This window comes from Strix aluco, chromosome 13 (assembly GCF_031877795.1).
Source record: "Strix aluco isolate bStrAlu1 chromosome 13, bStrAlu1.hap1, whole genome shotgun sequence".
In the NCBI taxonomy this organism is placed as follows: Eukaryota; Metazoa; Chordata; class Aves; order Strigiformes; family Strigidae; genus Strix; species Strix aluco.
In genome coordinates this window covers 6,815,578-6,842,030 of record NC_133943.1, presented here as the reverse complement: position 1 = coordinate 6,842,030, position 26,453 = coordinate 6,815,578, and the positions used below count along the sequence as shown (strand labels likewise).

At 58.1% G+C, this 26,453-nt stretch overlaps 1 protein-coding gene across 2 annotated transcripts; it reads right to left on the bottom strand.

Annotated features, from left to right (window-relative positions):
- Window positions 1-1,537: 1,537 nt before the first annotated feature.
- NDST1 (N-deacetylase and N-sulfotransferase 1) lies at window positions 1,538-23,696 on the bottom strand. 2 transcript variants are annotated; one of them, XM_074838619.1, is made up of 15 exons: window positions 23,616-23,696; window positions 10,944-11,838; window positions 9,854-10,336; window positions 9,540-9,627; window positions 9,150-9,304; window positions 7,794-7,979; window positions 7,281-7,409; window positions 6,922-7,104; window positions 6,610-6,706; window positions 6,340-6,463; window positions 5,673-5,847; window positions 5,254-5,424; window positions 4,290-4,399; window positions 3,304-3,406; window positions 1,538-3,191 (listed from the first exon to the last, which is right to left on the bottom strand). In XM_074838619.1, exons 2-15 carry the CDS (start codon window positions 11,451-11,453, stop codon window positions 3,072-3,074), a joined length of 2,634 nt encoding a protein of 877 aa, XP_074694720.1. In that variant the 5' UTR covers window positions 11,454-11,838; window positions 23,616-23,696; the 3' UTR covers window positions 1,538-3,071. The 2 variants fall into 2 exon arrangements, with proteins under 2 accessions (XP_074694720.1, XP_074694721.1); XM_074838620.1 differs by lacking the exon at window positions 23,616-23,696 and adding an exon at window positions 23,573-23,595.
- Window positions 23,697-26,453: the final 2,757 nt, after the last annotated feature.

Below are 26,453 nucleotides of genomic sequence, written 5' to 3'. Positions count from 1 at the left end.
CAGGACGTGTTGGGGCATGGACATGGGATGTGTCAGGATGCGGATACGGGATGTGTCAGGGCACGGCAGCAGGATGAATTGAGGTGCACACAGCATCCCCCTGCGCTGGATTGGACCCCACAGTGGCTCGTTGTGGACAGGAAAGCCAGCCCTCACCATGGCCACCACAGTCCTGCCTGCAGGTTGGGGCTGTGGAGGGCTTGGAGCAGCCTGGAGCTCAGCCCTGTGACCTCCAGGACCCCCAGGAAGCTGCTGCCTCCCACCTGCCCACCCCACGCAGCCCCCAGCCCCCCAAGGCTCAGAGCTGAGCAGGGGCTGCTTTGGGGTCTCCAGTGAGAGTTTGCAGGATGAGGCCGGAGCAGGGACAGCCCTGGCACCCCCTGGCCACAGAGGGGGAGCAGCCCAGGGGCACGGAGGGTTTGAGCCCCGGGTGGGGATGCTGGCTGGGGCTCCCACTTGTCCTGGGCCTCTGCCAGCTGCAGCCACCAGCCACTGGCTCTTGCCCAGCCCGGATTTTGCTGAGTTTGCACATTTTCGGCAGACACAGAAGCTAGAAAACATTACTGGTCCCAAGGAGGGCCATGGGCAAGGGGGATGGAGTCTTCCTCCCCCACAGCTCTCCTAGGGAAGTGGGAGGGCAGAGCCCTCCTCACCCTCCTGGGCACACCAGGGCAATTACATAGGGCTGAGCTGTGCTCCTGGCCCCGTTAATTCATAAGCAATTAACTCAGGGCCAAGCTGGGCAGCAGCTGGTCCCACCTGTGGCAGCCTGGTCGAGCCAGGTGCAGCGCGGTGGCTCATCACCGGGGGCTGGATGGGGGTGATGGGGGCTGGGGGCCAACCCCGGGCACAGCCCCACCGCTCTCTGCCAGGCCTGGGGACAGCAGGAAAGGAACTGCAGGTAATGGCGCAGGGCGCAAGGCCTGGCTTTGCTCCAGCATGGCCAAAAATTAAGAGCCTCCTTGTCCAGGCAGGCAGCCCCAGGGGTACAGGCAGGCAGGCAACCCCCAGCTCTCCCCTTGCAGCCCCCTCTCCCCTGTCCGGCGGCTCCTGCGGCACCGCACATCGTTTGTCACTCCGACAGGTTCAAACAAACCCGGCTGGGATTAATTAGGCTCCGTCTTCATTTCCTCCAGCGCTTCGCAGGGGCCGGGCTGCGGAAGGCGGCGGGGAGGCAGCAGACGGGCGGGCAGGCTCTGGCAGGCAGGGACTGACTAAGGGGGGAGAAGGCAAGCGGGGAATCTCCCCGGTCCCCCCCCAGATCCCTGCCCCAGTGCTGACACAGTGGGTGCTGGATGCTGGCCCGGGCGGCTGCAGCCCAGTCCCGGGAACACGAGGCCGCGGGCGGCCATGCAGCATGGCTGGATCCAGGACTAGACGGCTGCTGCCACCTCGTGCATGGAGGGCTGCTCCCACACACCCCTCCTTCCTCCCCAGATCCCCCCAAAAGATAGGCCCAAACGCCCCCAAAGCCAGATGGGATCCCTGGGGGCAGGACTGGATCATGCCAGCAAGGAAACGGGCAACAACCAGCAAGTAAAACCAGAGCCCCCCCAATTTATTAGCAGTTGGTTCAACAGGACCTTACACCAGCGCCTGGGAGCCTCTCCCAGCACAACCCCATGGAGGGGCAGAGGGGAGGTGCAGCCCCCCCGGCCCCACGCACAGCTACAGGGGATCCTGAAGAAATAACCAGGCGGGAAGCCCCGCTGCCAGCGAGACCTCTCTGTCACCCAGGGTGAAACACCGTGTCCCCCACCACTGCCCCAGCCCCGCTCTGATAGCGAGGGCGGCATCCTGGGTACCGCGTCCCCCTTCAGCAGCAGCCGCTGCCATCCCGCACCCTGCGGAGCAGCTCCAGCCCAGGGGGAATTTGGGCCTTTCTCCCAGTAAAGCCCTGATGGTTCAGTCACATTTGCCGGCCCCAGAAGCAAAATCCAGGGGACTCGGCGGGGTGTAGGAGAGGCAGAGCCGGGGCTGCAGCTCAGTACAGCACCACCAGGATAAAAACACATCTCCAGCTGGGAAACCGTCCCCCATTTCCCCACTGACCTTCGTCCACGTCACATGTAACAACCAAAGAGACCACATAAAACCCTCGGGGTTTAGGTACAAATTCTGGCACTGAAGAAAAACAACCCCCTGCAAAACGGGAACCAAATGAACCCACCCCCCCCACCCCCCCCATTATTAAAATACTTTTGCTTTTAATATTCAAGAGGTTTGAAGTTCTCAGCATCCTTCCGATTGCCATTATCCCAACGTCTGCCCTGTCCCCCAAGGGCCACCTCTCCTCCGTGCCGGGGGACACCGGGCACCGCTCGGCTTTACCACAGGAAACACCACGCGTGTACAAGATTGCAGGGTGGGCTTGGGGGATGGGAGCGTGCCGGGGAGCGTACCGGGGCCAGCACACCAGCCCCTGCTTGGCCACAGTCCGACCACACTGCCCACGGAGCGGGAGCAAGAGGTTGAGGAGCTTGAAAACAAATGAGGATGACAAAAAAGAAATCGTGCCCAAGTCTTTCAAAGAAAAATCCATCTTGTTCACAGGGAATCCAGCAAACTCTCCTGTTTCCTGCTGTGGGGCCAATGGCAGGAGTGGGTCTGGGTCCCTCTGTGCTTCGGGTCTCCACCAGCTCTGTTCCTCTCCTCCAGCTCAGCAAAGTCACCTCCAGCGTGCCCAGAGCAGCTCCTCCACCCTCGGACCAAGAAGGGAGGGATGGCTCTGCCGCTGCCCTCAGGCCCAGGGGAGTTGAAGCCCGTTTTGGGCAGAGAAAGGGGGAATTTGTGCCGCTTCCCCATGTCAGAGTGGGGCAGGAAGGGACCTCACCAAAGGTCCAGGAATTAAAAAGGAAAAATAAAATGAAAGAGGAACAGGCGTGGGGTAGGCGGAGAGGTGGCAGCGTGGGGAGCGCAGAGTCAGGCCACCGCTCGGGCAGCCTCTGGCGCAGCCGCCCGCTCCTGGGGGCTCCCCCTCCAAGGCCACGGCCGGGTATTGCTGAGGAAGGTCCCGCCGGGTGCAGGGGTCGGCCCCGCTCAGGTATTGCTGGGCAGGCAGCAGGCAGCAGCTACCTGGTGCTCTGCAGCTCCTCCCGCAGCCAGGTGGGCAGCGTCTGCCCCATTTTGTACAGGAGCTTGGAGAGCTCGATGTTATGGTCCCTGTAATAGTCCCGCAGGAAGGCGCGCGACTGCAACGGCAGAAAAGAGAGAAGGGTCAGGGGACCAGCCCCAAGACCACCACCCCAGCACAGCCCCCCAGCCCCGCTTGGGACCATCCCAGGAGGCTTTCTGCATACTCACATCCGAATCCATCTCGGGGTACTTCCTGCCTTTGCTCTTTCCCAAGCATTTTGTTTTCCCTCCATCCAGAAGCTGACACCAGAATCCTTTCTTTGGATCAAACCTGCAAAGCGAGAGCTCTGCCTCACCCCTCTCGCCCTCCCACACCTGCCACAGGCAAGCACGCTGCCCAACAAGCCCCGCTGCTGCCCAGCCCTGCACAGGGGCACTTCTCCACCTCTTTTTAATCCGCAGCCCAGCTAACAGCTCATTATCGACCCCCTGGTACAACAGGTTCCCTGTGCAACGGCACAGTAAGCAGCCTGCCGAGGCTCATTCATCACAGCATCACCCTGCTGAGAGAGCCCGGGGGTCTATGTGGGTTTAATTAGTATTTTCTGCAGCAGCTTTGGCCCTGGATGCCCTCAAGAGCCCCACAGCACCTGGGTGCAGACTCAGAGTGGCCAGGTATATAGTCAAGCCCTGCGCAAAGGTAAGTTATTATTTTTCTAGGAGCTCTGAAGGCTCCTGCTTCCCAGGGTGAGCTTTAATGTCTGGAAGGCTGAGAGCAAGGTGACACCCGCAGAGGTGCCACATGGCAGCAGCGAGAGCTGCTCTCTGCGGATGTGCAGGGGGAGCCGGGGTGCCAGGGCTCAACATCATCGCATGTGGCATGAATACACCCCTGAACTCTGCTCCAGGAGCCCAGAGCTGCTCCTGAGCTGCTTGCAGTGACCCCACTGTCCCCACTGCAGTGTCTGGATAAGCACAGCGAAGCGGGGTGCTTGTTGAACATTATTTCTGATTGCAGCTACCCCAGCGTAGGTCACAGCAACAAGGAGCTGCTGTTCTGGCCTCAGGTAAAACCCAGGTCTCATCAACACCAGCAGCAGCTCTGCAGTGAGCTGGGGGCTGCCCCGGGACAGCGCTGGGTGCCCCCAGGGGCAACCCGCTGCACTGGGAGCAACGGCAGGTTGGAGGAAGGAGAAGGTGGGGGAAGGACTCACGCCAGGGTCTTGTGATAATCGATGAAGTTCGTCACGCCGAGGAATTTCTGGACCGTCTCCATCACTTTGGCGGGTTCCGTTCGGAGCAGCTTGCCGTCCAGGACCAGGATCTGCAAGGAGTGAGGCAGGGCGGGGAGGTGCCGCTGGCTCCCAGCCCTTCTCTCCTGGGGCACAACGCCGCCTTTGCTGCACTTTTTGCCATCTTGGAGCCAAATTTGCCATCAGCCCATGCAGGGTCCCCTTTTGAACGCTAACGTGTCCCAGTGTTCACTTACACTGGGTGTTGGAAAATTAAAATGCAAATAAAAGCCAAGGCCAGGATCCATCCAGGACAACATCAGAGCTTGGGCTCAAGGCCGCCCAACCCCCAGCCAGCCAGGATTGCATTACAGCAATTACGCCAGAAGCAGAGAACTAATAGACTTTATAAGGTTAAATGACAGTGGAAAAATCATTCAGGGACTGAGCCCGCACGCTGCCAGCAGCGCTCCACTGTGCGGGTCACAGCAGGGCTGGCATCCAGCCCCCATTTCCCCTGCAGGCAGCTCGAACCACAGGCAGCTTTGCCCGCTATTTTTGTCCCTCTTCGATCCCACGGTGACACCAGACAGGGCAGCCCCGCGGGGGTCTGCGGCCAAGAGTGGCGGGCGAGCGGTGGGTGCCCCTGCAGAGCCACCCACAGGCCTCCATGCCACGGTTCCCTTTCAAGCCCGGCACAAGGACATCTTTGTGCATCATCCATCACCAACCTCACGCTACAAGGCTTTCCTTCTTGTACAAAATCTCCCCTCTGCCCCTCTCCAAGTAATTTTACTCTTTTCCCCCGTGTTTTTTAGGGTATAAGAAAAGCAGCTCCCACAGGAGCACCCTCGCAGCTGACTTTGGACCCAAGCTCATCCTTGCTGGGGTGAGGGGGGCTCCCCGGGGCGGTGCCGTTGTAGGAGGGGGGTGCTCCCATCCCTACCTGGTTGGCGTGGTAGCTGTTCAGCCAGCGCTCGATGTGGGTGGCGTACCAGCCCGGCACCAGGCAGCGGTTCTGCAGAGTCCGGAGCTTCGGAGCAGCCTCGGGTCCTGCCGTGATCACCTCGTGGAAGGTGTATTTCAGAGCTACCGGGTCGTCGTGAGCTCGCTGGTGCTGTCAGGCATGAGCAAGGCAGGTTTGTTCCTGAGGCGACCCAAATCCTGGGCTGCCCATGATGCGCCGCGGCTCCCAGGCCACCACGCTGTGTCCTCGTGTGCCTTGGTCAGCCAACAAGCGCAGCGCCCGCAGCCACCCCACCTCCCAAACCAAGCAGATGGAGGGAAGCCCCTGGCCCAAGGGGAGGTGGGAGGCTCAAATAACCCCACGGGGCTGCCCCAGCCAGAGAAGAGGCAGAGGCTCACCTGATACCAGGAGTAGGCTCGATCGGCAGGGTTGATGAGGATGGTGATGACTTTGGCCTTGGAGAGCAGGGCTGCGGCTCGCCGGGGAGCCACTTCTGAGTCAAAGTAGTTGGCACTTTTCTCAAAGTAGAAGTCAGAGGTGGTGTTGGAGGGAATGGGGAAGTACTCCATGTACCTGGGGGAGGCACAGCGTGAGCCAGGCGGATGGGCACCATGAGATGTCCACAGCACCCCCCCTCGCAGGTGACATCTCAGAGACTCTGTACCCAGTACTAACCCTGCAGAGTGCCCCCAGGTCTGACATGCTGCCTGGGGCTCCACAATCCCCTCCAGCCATTCTGGAGGGCCAGGCCTCACCAAATTCCCCAGGCAGACCCTGAAACCTGGGGATAGCAGATTCACACAAGCCTGGCTTCTGTCAAGGGCACTTCTGAGTCCTGGCAAGAGGCCTTTGCCTTATGGACATCTCAGGGATAGACCATGGTGGTGTGATGGCCTGAAGGCACAGGGCAGAGCCTGTGCAGGTTTCGTCCCACCTTGCAGCACCCAGGTGCCCTTCACCAAGAGCCCAGTGGCTGCAAGGCCAACGGGAAACCCCACGGCACCACTGCTCCTGTGCCCAAAGGAATTGGTGTTCCCAGCTCAGCCCTGCAACACGGAGACCTACCAGTCAATGCCCTTGTGATAATTGTGTCCATTGAAGAACTGTATCTCCTCAAAGGTCTCTGAGCTGGGGTAGTTGCTGCTCAGGTCTGGGTGCATCCCCAAGAAGAGATAAAGGGCGGTTGTTCCTTTGGACAGACAGAAAGCAAGAGCTGACTTGGGCCAAACCTTCCTCCGAGCTCTGCTTCAGGGCAGGAGGGCTCAGAAAGGCTCTTTGGGGAGGACCTGGCAAGCCTCCTGGCACACTGATAGCACTGAGGGTGAAGGGAAGCACCTGTTTTTTGAGGCCCAATGATGAGAAGCTTTGGGAATCGGTCACAGGTCTTTTCTTTGGACCAAATATCTTTGTGTCGTTTGTCTTCACAGGGATCCTGAAATGCACAGGGGGAGGATTAGAGATAGAACAGCCTGGACAGGACCGTGCACCGCTGCTCAGCCCCCTCCAGCCCAAGCAGATGCACAGGGAGCAGGGCAGAGACTGGGGTTATTTCCAGATCTACAGGGTAAGCTCCTTCATGGCACTTCCCGCAGAACCACAAAGAGGTGACACACCCTCTATTCCCTCCATTTCCAGCATGGGAGGTACCTGCCACAGTGGGTCCTTCTCCTCGGAGAAGATCTGGAAGTATTTCTGTGCCAGCTGCACAGGTGGCAATGTCTGGAGCTTCAGGTTGGTCCAGGAGTTCAGGAAGCGGACCAGGTGCTTGAAGGTGTACAAGCCCAGGCGGTCGTTGCCGTAATTGGACAGATGGGTCATGAAGATGCTGATCTGAAGCGGAGAGGATGGAGCAGGGGTTAGCAGAGCCTCACCTGGCAGCCATCCCATGCAAATGGCTCCCACCCTGGCTGAGGACATCAAGGACATCTCCCACAGTGGTGCTGGGGGACAGCTCTGCAAGAGATGCCTGTCCGTCTGTCCCCAGGCAGACAGACAACAGTACTCACAGGGTTGAGGAGCACAGTCAGGAACAGTTCACCCCCGTTGATGATTTTGTCCAGCTCACTGGAGCCACCAGGATATTCATTGTAGAAAATGGTGTGCGTGAAAAGGCCACAGGTTTGCCGGGGGAGTACCTGGGGCAGGAGAAAGATATGGATGGAGCAGGCGGAGGAGCCAGAGCAATGAAATGGCCACACGGCCTCCTCCAGGCATCCAGGGCTGGGTCCCCTTCTCCTCCCAAACAAAGAGGGGGTCCTCAACCCTTCAGAAGTTAGGCCCAGCTTCGTTGCCCCTCACCACCCTCGACTTGAGTCCTGCTATCCACAGGGGATGGAAGCGGACAGATGGAGAAGCCAAAAATTGTCCTCCCACGAGCTTCCCCCATGCAGGATGAGCAGAGGGCACAGCCCCCTCAAACTGAAGCATCCAAGCTGCCCAGAAACCACCCACCGAGGTTCTGGGTTTTGGTGGGGGAGGCAAGAGGAGAGAAGCACCAGAGATAAAGCCGGGCCACCTACCATGATGCCATTGTGGATGAAGCCACGGCGATAGCGAGCGGGTTTCAGGTGGGGGTACTCCTCCGTGCTCGTCACTTTGATTGACCAAACCTGCTTCCAAGCTTCGTACAACTGCACATGGACAGGGTACACGCCCGAGTGGTGGGGGGCCACGGCGTACCCCATGTCAGTGGGGATGCCATGCTCCTGCAGAGAAGAGAGCAGCGAGTGGGTGACTGTGGAGACTCCAAAAGCACAACATCCCAAATCAATCTCTCCCCAAGGGACTGCTCATTCCCACCCACAAATTGTCTATTCGTGCTTCTGGAGAGCGACCAGGGCAGGGCTGTGCCCGCGCATCCTCTCCTAACCAGGGCTGTCTCCATGAAAGAGAGCCCGGGAGCAGATGTGCTGGGTGGACACTCGCTCCTCTGCTTCACGTGGACCATCCTCATCCCTGCCATTTCTGCTGCCATCAACAAATCAACAGCAGCAAAGCTTTTCTGTGGAGAACGAGGAGATACATCCATACAGGACTGTAAATTGGTTTGTAACAGTAGATACAAAACTGACTGGAAATTCTAAGCTGGACAACTGCCCATCCCCAGTAGGAATGGTCTGGTCTCTCTCTAACTAAGCACCTCTAATTATCAGACAATTAATTGAAGTTAGCCTGAAGATCCCTCTCCCAGGCCACAGGACTCAATTATTATTACTGGGTCTGGTGTTACTTGTTCAGACTCAAGACAGCCATAAGCAAACCAGTCGGTCACTGCATGATCTGGTCTCAGTGCTGGCTTTATCAGGGCCACGTGAGGGACAGTCCAAGAAGATGGACAATCCCTTACCAAGTCGAAGGTCAGAGCCTGCCTTTATAAACCTAACGTGTCGCTGACAGCTCAGCCTGCAGAGGGAGTTTCCATCAGCCGGAGCCTCCTGGCACACGGCCACCGCTCCAGGATCCCACATCATTGCCCAGCACAGCATCAAACCACACCAGGCTGAGCACCCAACCCCAGGCTCAGTTAAAACCCAGCACACACCAACCCAAGTGGCTGCTTCCTCCTGCAGAGCCATGGATCGGACCCCCACATCCCCCCCGGCCAGGCAACGCACAGAGGATGTCTCCCCTCAAACAGGCACCGGGACAGCTCGCTGCCGCAGCAGCACATCGGTTGGTGCAGATAAATCCTTTTGCTCCAGGTACTGGCATATAAATGGATTTACCTGCCCAGCTGCAACATGGGGGACGTGGCTTAACGTCACCAGGTCCCTTCGCTACAGCAAGCAGAGACCATCCCCCGGGGAAGCCTCTTCTCCCCCCTTCTCCCACCCTCCCCTCACCACGAGCACCCCCGCCGGCGGCATCTTACTCACGACAGCGAATTTCTTGTTTAAGGTCATCTGCTCGGCAAGAACCGACTGGTTGTGGAAGAGGTGAGGCTGCATGTGGCTCCACATGTGGGGGAACCACCAGAACTCCCTCACGTAGGACAGCAGCAGGTCGTCGCCTTCGTCCTCGGCATCGGTACCTGCGGGCATGACGCTCGCCATCACCGCAGGCACACAGAGCCGTGCGGCAGCAGCCGGGGCAGAGGGAAGGGGGGGCCCCTCTCGGTGACCAGTCACCGGGTGATGGGAGGCAGCAGGGTGGGGTACCCAAGGACCCTCCTGCAGCCCCGACGTCAGCCTCTTTGAGCACCGGTTTGTGCCCCAACACCAGCCATATGGCACCAACATGCAAAGCGATGCCCTCGCCCTCCTCACCCGTGTGGAAGAATTTCCCTGAGTATCCCAGGTTGAAGGTGAAGTTTGGGATGTGGGTGCGCAGCTCGTTCTGCGTGTCGAACAGCGCCTGGGAGAGAGGGAGAGAAAGCAAGATGTCCTCAGCACACAGCCACGGGGATGGCTGCCATGCCAGGACGGGGAGTCATGTCCCCGAGACCTTCACAGAGGGGCTCCCAGGCAGCCAAGAGATGCTCTGGGGGCAGGAAAACTCATCCCTGGAGCATCCCAGAGCAGGTACAAGCACCCAGCTCCATGCATCCCCTGCCCACCCAACTAGGACATCACAGCCGCACCTTAACATCTTCCACCTTCATGCGTGTGCCCTCCTTGCCCACAAAGATGTCGTCGATGTCCACCAGGATGTAGCGGTCGAGGGGCAGGGAGAGTCTCTTGCCCGTCAGGAAGGAGACAGAGTCCACGAAGACAAGCTTGTGCAGCCAGAAGTTGAGGTTGTTGCCAAAAAGCACCCTCTGGATGCCATCGTGGAGACCCAGGTCCTGCATCACGGTGGTGTGCAACGCTGCGTCCACGCTCATGTGCGGGATGGACTCAGCTGACTTGGTCTTGGCCAGGAGGACCGGCTCGTAGGTGGAGTGGTTGGACTGGAAGACGGTCCAGTCCTCCCCGGGGAGCACTCCCTTCTCCACCTCACTGGGGCGCGTGATGTACAGGAGGGGAGACTTGGGGTTGATGCTGCAGTCCTTCAGCGCCAGGTTGGAGTGGAGGAAGAGGGGGAAGCCCTTCAGCTGGGCGCTCAGCAGGCTGTTCTCGTTGGCCTGCACAGGGGAGATGGGGGCTAGAGCAAACAGGACGCTGGGGACAAGTGCCCAGACTGGCCGTGCAGGCAGGGGTTCACTGGGGGCATCAACAGCCATGGAGAGGCAGGAGGCGGCTCACCACCCCCAGAGATCCGGGTGCTGGGTCCCCCTCCTTCCTCTCCTGAGCATGGGGTGCCCTCACCCCCCTCACACACTCAATCCTGCTCATGTTCAGCATGCAAAGCCCCCTGGGGCTGTGAGCCCTGGGCACGAGAAGGGCATAGGGCTGCCCAGCAAAATACTTGCTCGTGTTTTTGGTGAACCCCAGCAAGGGTTGCAGCTGGGAAGCGGGATGCTAAAAGCAACCAGACTCATCCCAGAAGTGTGTTTTTACCCCAAAACACCCAGGGGCCACACAGCCCTTCCACAGGGAGAGGGCTAAGATGGTGTCCTCTGCTAGAAGCCTGTGGCCCATGCCAGGCTGTGGGCTGGCTCCACACCAACTCAGGCTGCCTGCAGAAAGCAAGTGGAGGACAAAGTCCCTGCAGGGCAGGGGGACCCCAGAGCCTCCCACTCACGCCCAGCCTGGCCATGGGGTCTCGACCCACCTCGTGCACCACCTTACCTTGAAGAAGCCGATGATGCCCACACCATACTCCACACAGTACTTGTCCAGCAGCTCCCGGTTCCAGGCGTCCAGGTTGACGTACTTGAGGATGTTCTCGTAGATGATGAGCGCAAAGCGTCCCCGGTCCTTGTCAGTCAGCGTGGGCATGTCCCCCTTCCCCGGGGCGATCTCTGTCCTGTATTTGAAGCGGCTTGACTCCAAAATGGCGACAATTTCCTGGCCCAGCTGGGAGTAGAGACTCTCCACGAAGACCAGCACCAAAGGATCCGTGCGGGAGGAGTCGACCACCTTGAGGGTCTTCAGCGGCAGCAAGCGGGAAGGGGCGACCTTGGGCTCATCGCAGTCCGGCCCCGCCACGTCCCCAGAGGGCTCCAAGCCCCTTTTCCACCCATATAAATAATATGCAGAGATGAAAACACTGAGCAGGCAGAAGACGAAGAGCAGGAGCAACACCACCTGTGGAGAGAGCTGCCGGATACCCCGCCGGGCCCTGGCCAGTACAGTCATCCTTGCATCCGCGGGGCGAGGTGGGGCCCCTCTCCCCTGCTCACCCCCTCCCCTTACAAGCCCCGGGGAGGGGAAGAAGCAACCAACCAGCCGAAAGAAAAAAGTTAAAATAAAATTGAATACTACTAATAAATTACTAGCAGGCCGCCTGTGCAGGCTCTCTCCCCTCCAGCAGTCCGGCGTCCCTCGCTGTCCGCTTCATGTCACCATGGCAGACGCAGCAAGAGTCTCCTTGCCGAGCCGAAATCCCCGCGGCGGCGGCAGCGGCGGCAGCAGCAGCCCCATGGCCTCAGTGGGGCGAGGGGGCGGCGGGTGGCCTCGGCGCAGGGCGCGCAGGCATGGCGGCACCCCGGGGCACCCCGGTCTGCCGGCTCCGCACGGCGCCCTGTGAGGGAGAGGCGGGATGAGCGGGGAGGGTGTCAGTACCAACGCCGCCGCTTTTTATTTACGCCAGCGCGGCGGCCCTGGCAGATCTCTCGGCGAGTTCGCCGGCGTGCCAGGGCTTGCCGTGAGAGCGCCGTGAGCTCCTGAGGGCGCCGGGGATGTGGCAGGAGCGCAGCGCGCACGCGTGCCGTGGGACCCCGGCTGCCATGGGTGTCTGGAGCGCAGCAGCATCACTGGGGTGCTTATGGAGGGGAGACCCCGGCCCCCCGTGAGTCCCCGTCCTGTTTGCGGCGAGCTGTGGCGAGGAGAACTGGGGTGGGGGGCTGTCTGAGCCCCACATCAGCCAGCCTGGCTAGCAGGGAGGGACGCGGGCAGCCAGCCAGCCGGGCAGCACAAGGCCAAGCCGGGAGCTGCCAGCCAAGGTCACCGAGACGGGCACAGGGGAGTGCCCACGTGGAGCCAAAGAGACCTTGGGAATATTTTTCCCTTCCCTGTGAAAGGCCCTTTTAAAAAAAGAAAAGAAAGAACAAAAAAGGATGGACACCACTTGCTGGGAGGTGAAACCACCCAGTGGGGAACGCTGATGCAGCCAGTGTGTTTAAAGAAAAAATAAAAGTATTGGCAAGGTGGCTCGCAGCACTGTCCCCAGACTCACCACCAGCGCTGGGGACAAGGACAGGAGTCCCTGCTCCTCCCCAGGGAGAGCTCCCTGCGCCCTGCCAGCACCACGGCTGAGCACCCGCCCTACAGACGCCAGCTGGGCACGTAACAGGATTAAAGGTGGCTGGCTGAATGGTACCGTGAATTACAGGCTGGGGTTTGGCAGGGTAATCCTGTCATCCCTGCCCTTTCCTGCAGTGAACCCCGCTCCAGGCCCTGCTTCCCAACCCTGCTGGCATGGCATTGCCTGGCCCAGGCCCCCACGCACGCCGCCGGCAGCCAGCCTCCATCACGGTATCTGCCACCCACTGGCACCCCCGCTGCGGCTGTGCCAGGCACGGCAGAGCACTTGGTTTTATTGATTTGGAATTTATCTTTGTGCACATGGATGATTTCCAGGCAGGACTAAGAGAGGATGCACCTTCACTCTTCAGCCCCCACAGGTGTGCTCTGCCCCAGCTCACTCCTTCCTCCCCTCCAGCAGGGCTGGACCTTCAGCATCCTCAGGACAACGCCCGTGCCGGGGTTTCAGGGCAGGGTGCTTCTCCAGGTCCCAAAGGAAAAGCACACAGGGATGTTGATTTTAGGGATATGCCCGTGCAGTGGGAGGCTCCCCTGTCCGGGTACCAGCCCTAGGGATGTGGAGAACCGGGACCACGTTATCAAACATTCTGGCCATGCCATCCTGCTCCCCCTCCGCTTCTTTCATCTTCCAGGAGCGGTGGGTGCTGGCAGCCGCATTCCCATGGTGATGGGTGGGCAAGCGACAGCCAGTGGGTTTGATGCCAAGTGCCGGAGCCGGCAGCTGATGGGCAGGACTGTGTGTTCATCCTCACACCACCCTTCCCCAGACAGAGCAGACGGGAGCGGGGGCTGCCCCACCTACATCACCTGCTATTTCCAAGGGGCTTTGTTAGTCCATCCTCTTCTAAGAGCTTTTAATTATGGTACTTAATGACCAGGCGTTGGAGACAGCATCTCCAGGCAGATGCCGGCTGACTCCCCGGGGAAGGGAGGCTGCCACGTCAAAAGCACGAAGGCAACAGGCAACGCCTGCCTGGGCAGGGGGCCAGCACCGGACCCCCGGAGCAGCCAGGTGTGAGCCAGGACCGGGGCAGGCAGCATCCCGCTCCAGGAACCCACGGCGAGGCAGACAGCAGGCAGGAATCCTGCTCCGCCGGTTCGCTGCCAGCACAAACCCTCCGCGGGGAGGATGCTGAGGGTTCAGGGCGATGGGGTGGGGTGGGGATGGTGCTGCTCAGGATTTTCCCCACGCGAGTGGGTGCTGGCTGCATGCTGCCCTGCACATCCCTGGCAGCAGTGGGAGAGCTGATGGCTCCGCACCAGAGAAGGAAGCAGGTTTATGTCCAAAAGCACAAAAGAAGTTCTCAAGACCAACAGCTTTTCTAAAACAAAAAGGAAAACACGATGGTAAAATGAAAAAAACACCACAAGATCTGGCAAGGTGACAGCCAGAGTCAAACTTCCTTTTAACCTGATTTTTAGAAGCTTCTCAGGTGCCTTTTAAAAAACCACAGTGGTTATTTAAAAGACACCAGATGGAAATGTCAGCCTGAGTCCCACACACAGACCTCAGGCCCTCAGAAACACCATACGGCACTGGTGGGCTCCCATCACACAGACGGGTGCTGAGCCACAGCCGCACGTCATGGACCACCGGAGAAAGAGGCCTGGAAAATGCTGTTTTCTGGTGGGTTTCTGAGCAAAGCCCTGGCCCAGGCTCCACTGGAGAGGAGGCTCGGCGAGGAGGCTTAGCCATAGCGCTCTTAATCCAGCTGCCCTGACAAACACAATCAGCATCCGAGTGGATTCCCCGGCATGGCCGGGGGCCCAGAGCACCCTGCGGGCTGGATCCGACCCCAGGGCAGGCAGGGAGTGCAACCAGTGGCTGGGGAAGCCCTTTACTATCAGCACTTCAAATCTCAGACATATGCAGGAGGAAGGGGAAAATGGTTGAAAAGCTTTTCTAAACCCACCCCACCCCCAGCATGGTTTGGGGGCTGCAGTTTCGCCCTGACCAGAGTTACTGGCCATAAATGCTCCCTGGGGAACCACTGCACCCCAGAAAGCCAGAGAGGCACCAGAGGTGACAAGAGGGGATGAAACCATCTCAGTCAGCAGCTTGCAGTACTCTTCCCTTAACCTCTGGTGGGATTTTGCAGGGGTGCAATGGGAGGATTAAATATAAGCAAGGAAGTGCAAGCAGATCCGGAGGAGAGGGAAGGGTCGGCAGTCCCCAGCAGACAATCGCAGCAGGGTGTGATTTATTGGGGAGTGTAATAGGTCCGGCCTCAGGTGCAAGCAGTGAAGATCAGACAGGTCACAGGTCCCAGCTGTCGGATAAATCAACTGTCCCAACCCCACGGCCCAGGGATGGGAAGTGAGCTCAAAACCACGGGCGTGACACGGCAAGAAATTGCTCACACATCTCCCTCGCACCACTTTGGAAAGGGCTGCAAGGGAGGGAGCCAGTGTCCACCTTCATGGAGAAAAGACCCCAACCCCTGACCAGTAGCTCACAGACCCCCAACATTCAACCCACAGAGATGGGGTCACATCCTGAACACCACAGCCAGGGGTGAACCTGCTCCTCTACTGCCAGCACCCTTCGGGTGGGCACCACTGCTCCTCCCTCCTCATGGCCGCAGGGAGAGCCCCACCATGCCGGCACCGCTGGGTCATCACCCCGGCACCGCCACGCCAGCTCCACTGCTCCACGTAAGCCAGCCCTGGGGGTTAAGCCTGGCTGGAGGAGGATTTAGAGGCAGGATGCTAAAGTGCATCGCCCAGCTCAGCAATTTGCAATCGCTTCTGCTCGCTCCAACGCTTCCCTTCCCTTGTCCGACCACCACAGGGAATGCGGCCGGCTCGGCCCCACCAACACATCCGCTTCGTCTCCCACTCGGATATTTGATGGCCAAAGGGTACCGGAAGGTCTAAATTCGGCCAGGTGGGACCCAGGTCCCCAGCAAGGTGACAGAGCTCAGCCCACCATGCCTCCTGTCTCTGCCATGCCTCACGCGTCCTCAGCAATCACTAACTGGTGCCCTGCAGCCCCAAGAATCATGACTACCTGTAAAAGATGCACAAAAGGCAGCCAAATTATTATTAATAGGTTTAAGTTCCCTCTAGAGGGAATCCCCTTCACTCTGCTGGCAATATTTAGAGGGCTGCAGATCTAAAACCACTGAGCTAAGCACGTCCTTAGAGAGATTAATGCCACCATATTATTCAAGAGACAACCACGAGCTTAAGACAGGGGAGCTTGCTTTGAAAATGAGAAAGTAACCAGCGTGAAAAACCTGCTTTTAAACACCTAATTCTGCACCGCTGCCTTTATCAGCTCTTAACGGCAGCGATCCCAACTGCAACTGGAAATATCTGCAAAGGGTTGGGACTACTGGCAGGGGAGAAGAGCCATCAGAAGGTGCAGAAGACCACCGTCTGCCCCTGTCCCCATCACCTCCCTCCGCAGCCAGGGCCAGATCCCTGGCCAAGAGAAGACTCAATCAGGAGATGAACTCCTTTGCTTTGGCACGTGGTGGTGTGACGATGCACATTGGTATCAAAGCACAGGAGGCACCGGGTCACAGCTCCCTGCGCGTCCCACCGAGGTGCTCCTCGAGCAGGGACCGAAGCCCTGCACCGGAGAGGACAAAGGTGCAGCAGCCCAGGGAGAGGAACCCGGCACAAAAGCTTCAACCATTGCAACACCAGGGGATTTTCCTAGCGATCCCCACTTACTGACAGCCTGGGTAAGCCTTTAGGATGGGCCCAACGAGACACGGACAGAGGGATGAGGTGTACAGACATCCAGCTGCCTCCTGCCAGGCTGCAAACCCAGGGAGTCCAGGCAGGGGAGAGGGATGTGGAGCAGACAAAGAGAGGAAAACAAGCAGGAGGACAGAAACAAGCAGAAACAAGCTCGTCCTGGCCACCTGCTCTTGCCAAGGCTGCTCACACACCACTGGCATGGTTTTACAATGCCAGATAAGGAGCATCCTAGTGGTAGATTACACAGGCTGCTTAAGCACTTTGCAAACAGTAGTTACAACAAGCCAGGGAGAAAAACACTCTGCTGCTGGCAGTGGGACAGCCCCAGCACCACTTTCCCAAGGACACTGGCATTTCCCCAGTGTCCAAAAGATGCAAAATTAAAGAAGGACAACAGCAGCCCCGGCAGCTGCCCTTGCGACGGGCAGCCACTGGCGCTGCTCCCACTCAAACCCACTCAGTTTGGCTTCTCCCCACCGTGCACAGGCTGGATAGGAGCAAACACAAGGGAATATCTGGAAAATTTATCCCTGATTTATTCAAGGTCTGGAGCGTTTGCACCCCAGGAGGAGTTCAGCAGGAAAATCCTCCCTTTTTCTCAGCACTTTATTTAAGATCTGATTGATAAAGCCTGGCCAGAAGCGAGCAGTCAGAGCATCCACCTGAATTGCTGCTGCTGGACCAAGTTTTCCCCTCTGGAAATAAACCTCCGGCTCTGGCTGCCCACCACCTGCCTGCTCCTGTGGGAAGGAAACCAAGATGAGCAATGAGCCCAGTGAAAGCGGTCAAAGATTGTCACTTAAAAAAATAAGTTATTTTTGGCCAAAGCGCCTAGCTCTGGAAGAGACATTTTTCACCCAGAAAACCCTGTTAGCACTTCAGTTTTACTGGAAAAGATAAAAAAGTAATGTTTTTCTCAGGTTTTCTTCAAAAAAACAATCACAAAAATGGTTCTTCCCCTGCAGAGGGATGGAAAGGCAAGGTTCAGTGTGCGGTGAATCGCTGCAAATATTTGCTGAATTTTTAGAGGAGAAAAAACCCAAACAAACTAAAAAACCCCCCAAAACCCAAAGAACTGGGTGCAGTTTCTGGAAGCCTGTGATTAAAACTTTTTCTATGGCAGGGCAGCTGGCAAGCTTGACTGGCAGGGCTTTTAAGACCAGCTCTAGCAAATCCCGTGTCTTAACCCCACTCTCCAGGCTCTGCCCCTGCTAACTCCCATCTCTGAGGTGCTGCAGCCCCCCACCAGTGAGGCTACAGAGACGAGCCCCCCAGGAGGTCACCCCTTTTCTGAGCCTTGGGCACTGGTAGCTGGAAGGTGGCACCAGCGGCTGCCACCTGCCTTGTCCCCAGCACCCCGATCTGGAAGAGCACCTCTCCATGCTCCCCCCGCCCCCATCTCCCAACACCCACGTGAAATCATCCTCCTCCATAAACTAGGCCAGCAATTAGCAGCACTCATTAGCTTTCCTACGCCCCAGGGATGCCAGGCTGGCCAGCCAATGCCCCCCCAGCGCCAATGCTCCCCAACGCCACCCCAACCAAACACCTCAACACCCCACGGCCAGATTACGGTTTGGGTCGTGCCGCTGCGTCCCCCCAAAAAAGCCCGAGCCCTTTGCAGGTTGCTCCTCCTCATGGGTGTTTTTTGCCCTTGAATCCTCAGGAACAGCCTTGCTCCAGAGGAAGCGGAGCTGGGGGAATTCTCCCAAACCTTAATTGAAAGAGGCGCTTAACGAGGAGAGTTTCTTTTGTCTGTTAATTGAAACAGGTTCTTACTGACAAAACTCTCCATGAATTTTAAGTGGATTCGCAGGGGGGGAAAAAATCCACTCAATGAATCAGGTTTTCCTGCTTTGAAATGTGCAGTGTTGGTTCCTGGGGCTCTCCAAGCGTGCAAGAGTCCTTCTGGATAAGCAGGGCCTGAATCCCAAGTATTTTAAAAATACAAAGGATGAGGGGAAAAATAATCTCACATGAATTTTTATATTTCACCGGAGTGGCAGCCTGCAGTCTCACCAGCAGGTCGCACGAGGACTCCTACCCAAAAAAACACTGACTGAAAACCCCTCAACGCCACCTTTTGCTGCTTCTGACACTTTGCTTGGCCAGATTTTCCCTGCAGGGATGCTGGTCCCACCACCGGTGCGAGGGTGATGCCGGATCGCAGAGAGCTGCAGGGCAGCAGCAATTCCCCTGCCTCCGCCACGGCAGCGCTGCGAGCCCCACGGGACGGGCCAGCTGCTTCGTTTTCTTGACAGCTTCCCATTATGGGGAATTTGAAGTTGGTAGGAGAGCAGATCCATCCTGCCACAGAAGAACTGCCAGCTGTTCCAGGGAGCGCAGGCTGCCCTGCCGAGCGCTAACATGGCCCCAAAATGGCACTTTTGCAAAGCAGAATCATAAAACCACAGAGTGAACCAGCTCATGGAGAGCAACCAACCCCCCAGCACCCCCATTTGGGAGAAATCCCTGCAAGGATGGAGCTCTGCACAAGCTGTCCCCTCCTCCCAGGGGCTTCTGAGGATGCTCCTGTCAGAGCACTCCATCCTGCCTGATGCCACGATGCTTTGCTGAGCTGCAGCCGACCTCCACTTCCCTGCAGCCTGCCAGGACAGACCCCGCCGGGAGCCCAAAGCACCCGCGGGGCTGGGTGCTCACAACCAGTATTGAATCAGGAGTCAGGTAAGTGCCTGGTGTGGGCCCAGACGTGCTCCGGCAGCGGCTCCCAGGCTGGCAGGTCCTTTGGGGAAGGGCCGGGCAGCGCACACTGACGCATGAGCGGGATGCTCCAGGGGCTGGCACACTCCAAGGTCGCGGCCGGGCCAGGCGGAGGTCAGATCTTTTATTAGACCAACAGACACAGTTGGAAAAACCGACACATTTTGGGCGCACAGGCATTCCTCAGGCCCAAGAGCACATCTGTTTTTTCCTAAAGGTATTAGTTAGGCTAATAAAAGACATTACCTCTGCACGCAAACTTTGTCACCCTTAAAAAGTATCAGAGGCTGCAATGCTCACCAGCCCTGGGGAAATGCAGAGAGCTGGAACAGGCACACAGTACAAGACACTTGCAAGATCTGTCTGGTTTCCACCCTCTAAGACACCGCTGGTAAAGCCCACGCTTACCCCCAGCAAGCGCAGCACCCGAGCTGCCTCCTGCCTCCCCTGTTTCCAGATCCGCATCTGAGGTTGCATGAACCAAGCAGCACGTCCACGGGAAGCCTGTTGCTTTAGTTTACCTGCTCCCAGGCTACAGCATCAGCCCTGTCCTCTCCTTCTCCTCTGCATGGGCTCCAAGCAAAGCAAATGCTCAAGGAACCAACCTTTGATGCCCCAACCTGCACCTCCATGCCAGCGCCGCACTGCCTGCCCCACGCACACCAGCTCCTGCTTCCAGCCGGTGAGAGCCGATAAAGCACTGGGGACACGTGCTGCTTCACATCCCACCGGCCAGCTGGGCCAGGGGACCGCACCACTCCCAGCCTCTCTACCCGGGGACACTCCCCACTCAGGTGGGCTCCCACGTCCCCACTCAGCCATCAGGCAAAGCATCCCCACCCCAGGTACCACACACAGCCTCCCTCCCTCCCCGCCTTCATCCGACGTAAATCCACGAGGCCAGCAGTGCACCAGCGCAGGCAAGGGATGAATCAAGGCTGCTGAAGAAGATGTAAAATGGCCTGAGCTGTACGTTTAGACTTCAGGCATCAATAGCATTTTGCAGCCGTACTTCAGAACTGTGCTGTTAACACTTTTTAGCGCATTCCTTTTCTTTATTTTAGCTGGTAACACCGCTCCAGGCTCCAAGCCCTGGGGCTGCAGGGCTGTTATAAGGCTGTGAAGAAGCAGGCGGTGGTCGGGAAGGAAGGGGGATACTCAGTGAGATGCTGACAAGTAGCTGGAAGGCATTTGGGTTTTGCTGAGGCCAAGGTACGGGAGGCAGAGCCAATAGAGCCACCCCGAGGAGCAGCAACACCCCGGGGTCTGTCATCCTCCTGGACCATACGCAGAGCTGTCGGGTGAGACACACATCTCCCTGTGCAGTGGAGTGAGCCGAGAGGGACACCCTGCACTGTACTTCCAAACCTCAACATGCCCAAGCCCAGAGAGACAGAAAACAGAGCCCCTGGGAGAGAGTCTCAGTCTCTCCGAGACAACCTGCATCTCCATGGCTTTGGACCAGAGCAGCAGCAGGGCTGAACTCTAGGCATGTCCCTTGCATAAATACCAGGGCAGCTCCTCCCGAGATAGCCCAAATTTAGGCATCTCTTGACCTTTCTAAACCCCTCTAGGAAGGCTCGTGCCACCTGAAGCAGCACGGAGGATCTCGGCCCCTTCCCTGGGCAGAGGGCTGCAGCAAGGTCCTGCTGTTTTTGGGGAAGACACGGCAACTGAGGCAACCCCAGCCCCCTCGCCGCCTGGCCGGCAGTCACGTGTGGGATTTACGGCTCGATATTGATTCGTCTTCTGCAAGCTCTGCCATTACAGTCGGTGGCTTTTGCAGGAAAACAACATGAATCATAAGCTACAGGCCGCCCTCTCCCTGCGTCCGCGCTGCGTGACTCACCGAGCCCTTCCAGGGGTCCCAGCGCGAGGGCTGCTCTGCTCCTCCGCACCTGGGGACGGGCGCAGAGGTGGGGTGCAGGAGGCACCATCTCCCGTAGGCACTTGGGGACTGAGCCATCGCAGCCCCTGAAGGTTATGAGGTGGTCTCCAAGAAGCAGTATCACACTCTCCCTCCACCCGAGTCCACCTTCCCCCTTCTCAGGCTCCAAAGCCGACGGCACACGCGTTGACGATGGTACATTGTAAAAATGCACAAAGCGATGCCACCACCTCGGCCAAAAACACGCAAGGAAGCTGAAGCCATTCCTGAGGTCCTAAAGTACCTTCAAGAACAGGGCTGGAAATATCAGCAAGATGGATTGGGAACCCCAGCCCTCCATGGCCATGAAGCAGTCGCAAGGTATAGGGGTTTAACATCTTGCCTCTCTCTGCTTTAAGTCCTAACCTCATTCTAGCAGGCTCTACCTCAAAAGCCAAAAATAAACAACTCAATAAGATACATCTAGGAGGTAAAATTCCACAAATCTCTTTTAAACAAAGCCCTCCATGACCCTGTCCCAGAGCACAAACAGCCAAAAGAGCAGCTCCATCTCCAGCACCCAGCCGGAAGCCCCCGAGATGGGATGCTCAGTGGGACCACAGCCCTCTGTCCCCACCCCAGGCACCCAGAGATGCCCCCAAAATCAAACCTGATCATAAAAGCCTGGAGGCAGAGAGGGGCAGGCGGTGCCGGTGACACTCTGCAGCAGGGACACGCTCATCCGTGCCATGCTTCACCATGACACGCTACTGAAAAAAATATTCATCATCCCCTCTTTGTTCCAGCCTAGTTTTTGACTTGTGAGGCATCTTTTTTCTTCTGTTTAAATTACCACCAGCAGCACATTAAAGGTGTCATGTTCTAGAGCACTGACAGCACCGTACAGAAAGAAAAGGGGGAGAAAACCCCAAAACAACCTGTAATAAAAAGTCTGTTTAGCTGGGGTGGGTTTTCCATTTCCACCCAAACACAACCAGACCAGACCCATCAGCTTCCTAAAGGTGCAGGAAGCGGGAAAGGCTTCGCATACGTGAGCTTTCCCATCAGCATCCATGCCCTGTGCCAGTGGCTCTGGGTTGGAAAGGCGGCATTTGGGGGCTGCAGCCGGCGGGGTGGCACAGCACGCACCAGCGCCGAGCGAGGTGACCCTGCAGGGTGGCTCAGGGACCAGCAGGATGGCAACGCCAGAGGTCCTGGCTTCCTCGCACCCACGCCCCAGGCACAGAGGGGTGTCGGGAAACACAAGCATTGCCATCACTGTCCTTGCTAAAAAGGAGCACCAACACGGCAAAGGGAAGATGCTCCGGCCATCCTGTCAGAGGCCAGCAAGGTTGGGGTTTTTTTTCCCTACTGTATAAAGCCCCGCACGTTTTTTCTATTGTTTAATTTCCTTCTTCTCCACCCACGGCAAGTTCACCCAGAAGCAAGAAACTTATTTCCTATTGAATTCGTCCTGGTTGTTTTATTTGGAAAAGGACAACTTCCTCAGCCACGGTGCCCATGTGCAGCCGAGCAGAGCAGGCGTGGGGCTGTTCACCTCCCCGTCTGCACCAGCCCAGCCCCAGTAAAAACCACTCTCAAGATTAAAGTAACAAAGATGCTGCTTTGCTGCAGGAAAAGCTGCTGTTTCAAGGCTGTCGGTGACAAAGGAGCATTGCAAGGCGCTGGCTTCCCAGCCCTGCGAGCACCGGTAGCGGGAAGCAGAGCAGCCCCACGGTGTGCTGCGGCAGCTGGGACCGCGGGACGGGAGAGCCCCGGCGAAGGGACGCGGTCGCAGCGCGGGGAGCGAGCACCAGCCTCGGCGGGACGCAAAGCCGTGCAGGCGATGCCGAAAGGTGGCCGAGCTGGCACGGCTCCTGTGCCACCGGGCATCACGGGCTGGCCCCCATCAGCAGGGACAGCCTGCCTGTGCAGCAGTGGAGGCAAAAAAAAACACAAAAGACTTGGGGGAAATAATAAATACAGCTATGCATGAGGGGCCCGGGAGTTCAGCGGTGGCTGGGTAAATGCTCGGACCCCTTCCAGAGGGGTGATAAGGTGCTTTACGGGGACTGCAGCCAGACCAGCCAAGCCATGCTGTGCCCCATCAAACCTGCTCTTGGCCGCACTGCCCTCATCTCCTTCAATCCTTTCTTATTTTGAACTAACGCCACTTGGGCTGCTCCTCCGGAGCGGGGACGCCTTAGGCCCCGCACCCCACTCCCGCGCTGCCCGTACTGCAGCTCGGCCTCGACTTTCCCAGCGGCGCCCGGCCCCGCTGCCCCGACCCCGCGGGGGGATGCCCGGGCAGCGGCGGGGCGAGGGCACCCCCGGCCACCCCGCACGGCTCCGCCGCTTCCTCCGGAGCCCCCCACCCCGTGCAGCGGGGAGGAGGGACGGGTGGGAAGATACCGGGGGGACGCGAGGCCTGAAGGAGCCGGGGGGTGGCGGGGCTGCGAGGGGCGGGGGGGGGCGCTCTGCGCCGGACCCCTCACTCGGCCACCCCCAGCCAGGCCCCGCCGGACCCCCGGCCCCTCCCGAGGGGCACCGGGCACCCCGGGGACCTGCCGGGGGAGGGCGGGCGCGGAGGGGAGCGGCTGTGCCCGGGGTGAGGGGAGGTGGGAGAAGCGTGGCGGGGCCCGGTCCCCCCAGCCCCGGTGCGAGGCCCGGCGGGTCCCGGCCCAGCGCTTACCGGCCGCCCTTTGTCTGCGCCTCCCGCCCCGGTCGGTCCGTACCTGCCTGCCCGGCCGGGCCCGCTCCGCTCCGCCAGGCCGCCGCCACCGCCGCCCGCTCGGCTCGGCTCGGCTCGGCTGGGCCCGGCCCCGCTCGGCGCGTCCCGCCCGCCGCCCCGGCCAGGCACCGCCCCCCCGCCCGGCCCGGCCCGGCCCCCCGCCGCCCCGGGGGCCGCGCTGGGCTCCCTGCCCGGGCCGGGGCGGGGGGGCGGCGGTACACCCCGAAAAGCGGGGGGCGGGCTGGCGGCCATACGGGCTGGGAGGGCAGCGGCGTCCCCGCTGCCGGCGGGGTTGGCCCCCCCCCGGGGCTCCGAGCACAGCTCCCAGCTCCTCTGCCCCGAGAGGAGAGTCGTGCCCGGCCCCCGTGGTGTCGGGGTGCGGGGGTGACCATGAGCCGTGCGACAATCTCCCGACGGGAGGGCTCCGTCCACCCCCCGGGCCTGGGGCGCGAGCGGTGATCGACCCGGCGATGCTCCCGCCGGGTCCCTGCGCTCACGCTGCTCCCCGGGACCAGCACCGTGGCGTGTCCCGAGGGTAAGGCCCAGGCAGCGGGTTTGGTGTAACTGGGGTGTCAGGCTGACGTCTCCTACAAAGAGTCCTTTTATCTTTCTCCCAGCACGTGTGCGCCCTTCGTGTTGCATTTTTGAAGCCAGTTAAGCCTGAGGTTGTCCCCATCCTCCTCCCCAGCCACAGAACCCATGTGTGATTTCAGAGCGCTGGTACATCGCATCGTTTCAGCTTTTCCACCCCAAGACAAGCTCAAGGTGCGCATCTGAGTCACGGGCTGGCTGCCCTCCGACCTGCATGCACACACACAGAATTCCCTTCATTCCTCAGAGAGGGGAAAAACGAGCTTAACACGGCTCAGCCGCTCCTCTCCTGCCCCTGCCCTCCCGGCGGAGGCTGCCGGGGGCATGTGGAGACACGCTCCGGTCCAGGGGAAGGGAGCCCGGGTTAATCTCCAGCAAGAGCCGCCCGGGTCCATCTCACCGCCCGCGTGAGAAGGGATGCAGTGCATGAAGAAGACCCCGCCAGGTTTCGTGTCCAGCCCATGGGGACAAGTTTCATGTCCAGCCGGCGGGGATGAGATGTGGCAGAAGGTCTGTTGGGTTTGGTTTTGGCAGTGTGCTCTGGGAGAGCTTCCGACTTAACAGGAGGCAAGGAAACAATTTCAGTCGAATGAAACGGGCAGATAAACAAACAAAAAAAAAAGAAGAAAGGAAATCGTAGGGAAGGAGACACAAAGAATTGCAGACAATTATGGCTGCAAATTTTCTAACGCACTCCGAATCGCTCATTGAAGTCGAAGGCTCCTTATCCTTAAACATTTCACTTCCCTCACAAGCCTTTTCTCTGAAGATCCCTGAATATCTTGCCTACCAGTAACCAAAGGTACTTGAAAGCTCAGAAAATAAAAAGGGACAAACAGGAAGTTTTTCAACTGCAAACTGCTGTAAAGGGTATTAAAGGGATTTTTTTTTCAGCCTTAAATGATTTGCAAACTCAGCCTGAAAATGTATCTCCACTGGGAACAGATTTCTGAGGCCATGCTAACCTCTGTCAGAGTTCTAGCAGAGGAGATTCATGCACAAATCATTGAGCAAAAAGCCAGCAATGAGTAATCAAAGGCATGCACCAAACTCCGAGGACAATCTGCAGAATCCACAATCTCCAGCGGTAAAGTTTTCCACTGGATAATTACTTCTGAGAAAAAGGAATTTGTTGAATTCTTGGTCTGGCATTTGCTAATACATTTTTTTAAAAAGTATGACCTACTCACTGGAAACAGAAGGCTGCTCAGAAAGGCATTGGTATTTATTAATACCAGTTCTACCATTTTACATGAGTATCAGGTAGCTTTTTTTTTGCCTGTCTTCTATTTGCAAACACAAAGGAAACCAGTTCCTTTCCTGCATGCTTTAACTTACAGGCTCTTCTTCAGCACATCTGTCGGAAAGAAGTGCAGCGGCTTTCCTCCGCATTGTCTCCAATTTATTAATCAACACTTTCAGCTCCCTACTGAGTTACAGCCAAATTATAGTCCCCTTGAAGTCCATGGCAGCACTTCCACCAACTTCATTAGGACCAGAAACTGGCTCTTGAAGTCTCTGCCAATTCCTTAAGTGCTTTAACTTCAGCGTTGGAGATTTCTTTTTTAATCTTCTTACGCCTGTTTCTGACACATCATTTTACATGTGTGCATGCACAAACTGCCTTTCTGAAACTAAAACCAGCCTTAAAAGTGAATGGAAAAGCTTCTTCTTTTTTTTACCTGTGAATGGCTGCATTTGGGACTCTGAATTTCTCTTTGCTGGGGCTATTAGAGGAAAGATGCCATTTTGAGGGGCCTGGAACTGTTGGAGAGCCCCAGCCACAGACCCTGCTCCATTCCAGGCAGACAGCAAGGGTTCAGCCTCCGAGGAGAGTTTTGGCCTCTTCCACTTCCAGTCTCTGTTTCAAGGCCACCAGTAAGGCCACTGGTCTGGTGGCTCGTGGGAACAAGACGCAGTCACGGAAACAGTGACATTCGAATGCCAAAAATTCCTGCTTGCAGGAAGCTCGGAGCTGGGGCCTTTGCAGGTCAGGCCAGTTGCTTCCCACTGACCCCTCTCAGCCAGGACCAGTTTACACCAGGACCAAAGCCCGGCAGGAGAAGAGGTCGAGGGCAGCATTTCCATTTGCTTTGGCTCTTGGGCTCCCTTTTTGTTTAGTCACCGGCTGAGTTATGAAATCCGCCTGCAGCGTCACTGTGTCTGTGGGTTTCCCATGGGCTGGAGAGGCTATTACCAAGGAGCAGCTGGAATGTTAATTACCATTAAGGAACTAAATCTGGGGGATTTC

What these genes read in the sequence shown, in the direction of transcription:
- NDST1 (XM_074838619.1), bottom strand. Translation starts at nt 11,453, where the DNA reads ATGACTGTACTGGCCAGGGCCCGGCGGGGTATCCGGCAGCTCTCTCCA. An exon ending in TATCACAAGGGCATTGACTG is followed by an intron (nt 5,848 to 6,339) that starts GTAGGTCTCCGT and finishes TGCCTCCCCCAG; the next exon opens with GTACATGGAGTACTTCCCCA. An exon ending in GAGCCTACTCCTGGTATCAG is followed by an intron (nt 5,425 to 5,672) that starts GTGAGCCTCTGC and finishes CATGCCTGACAG; the next exon opens with CACCAGCGAGCTCACGACGA.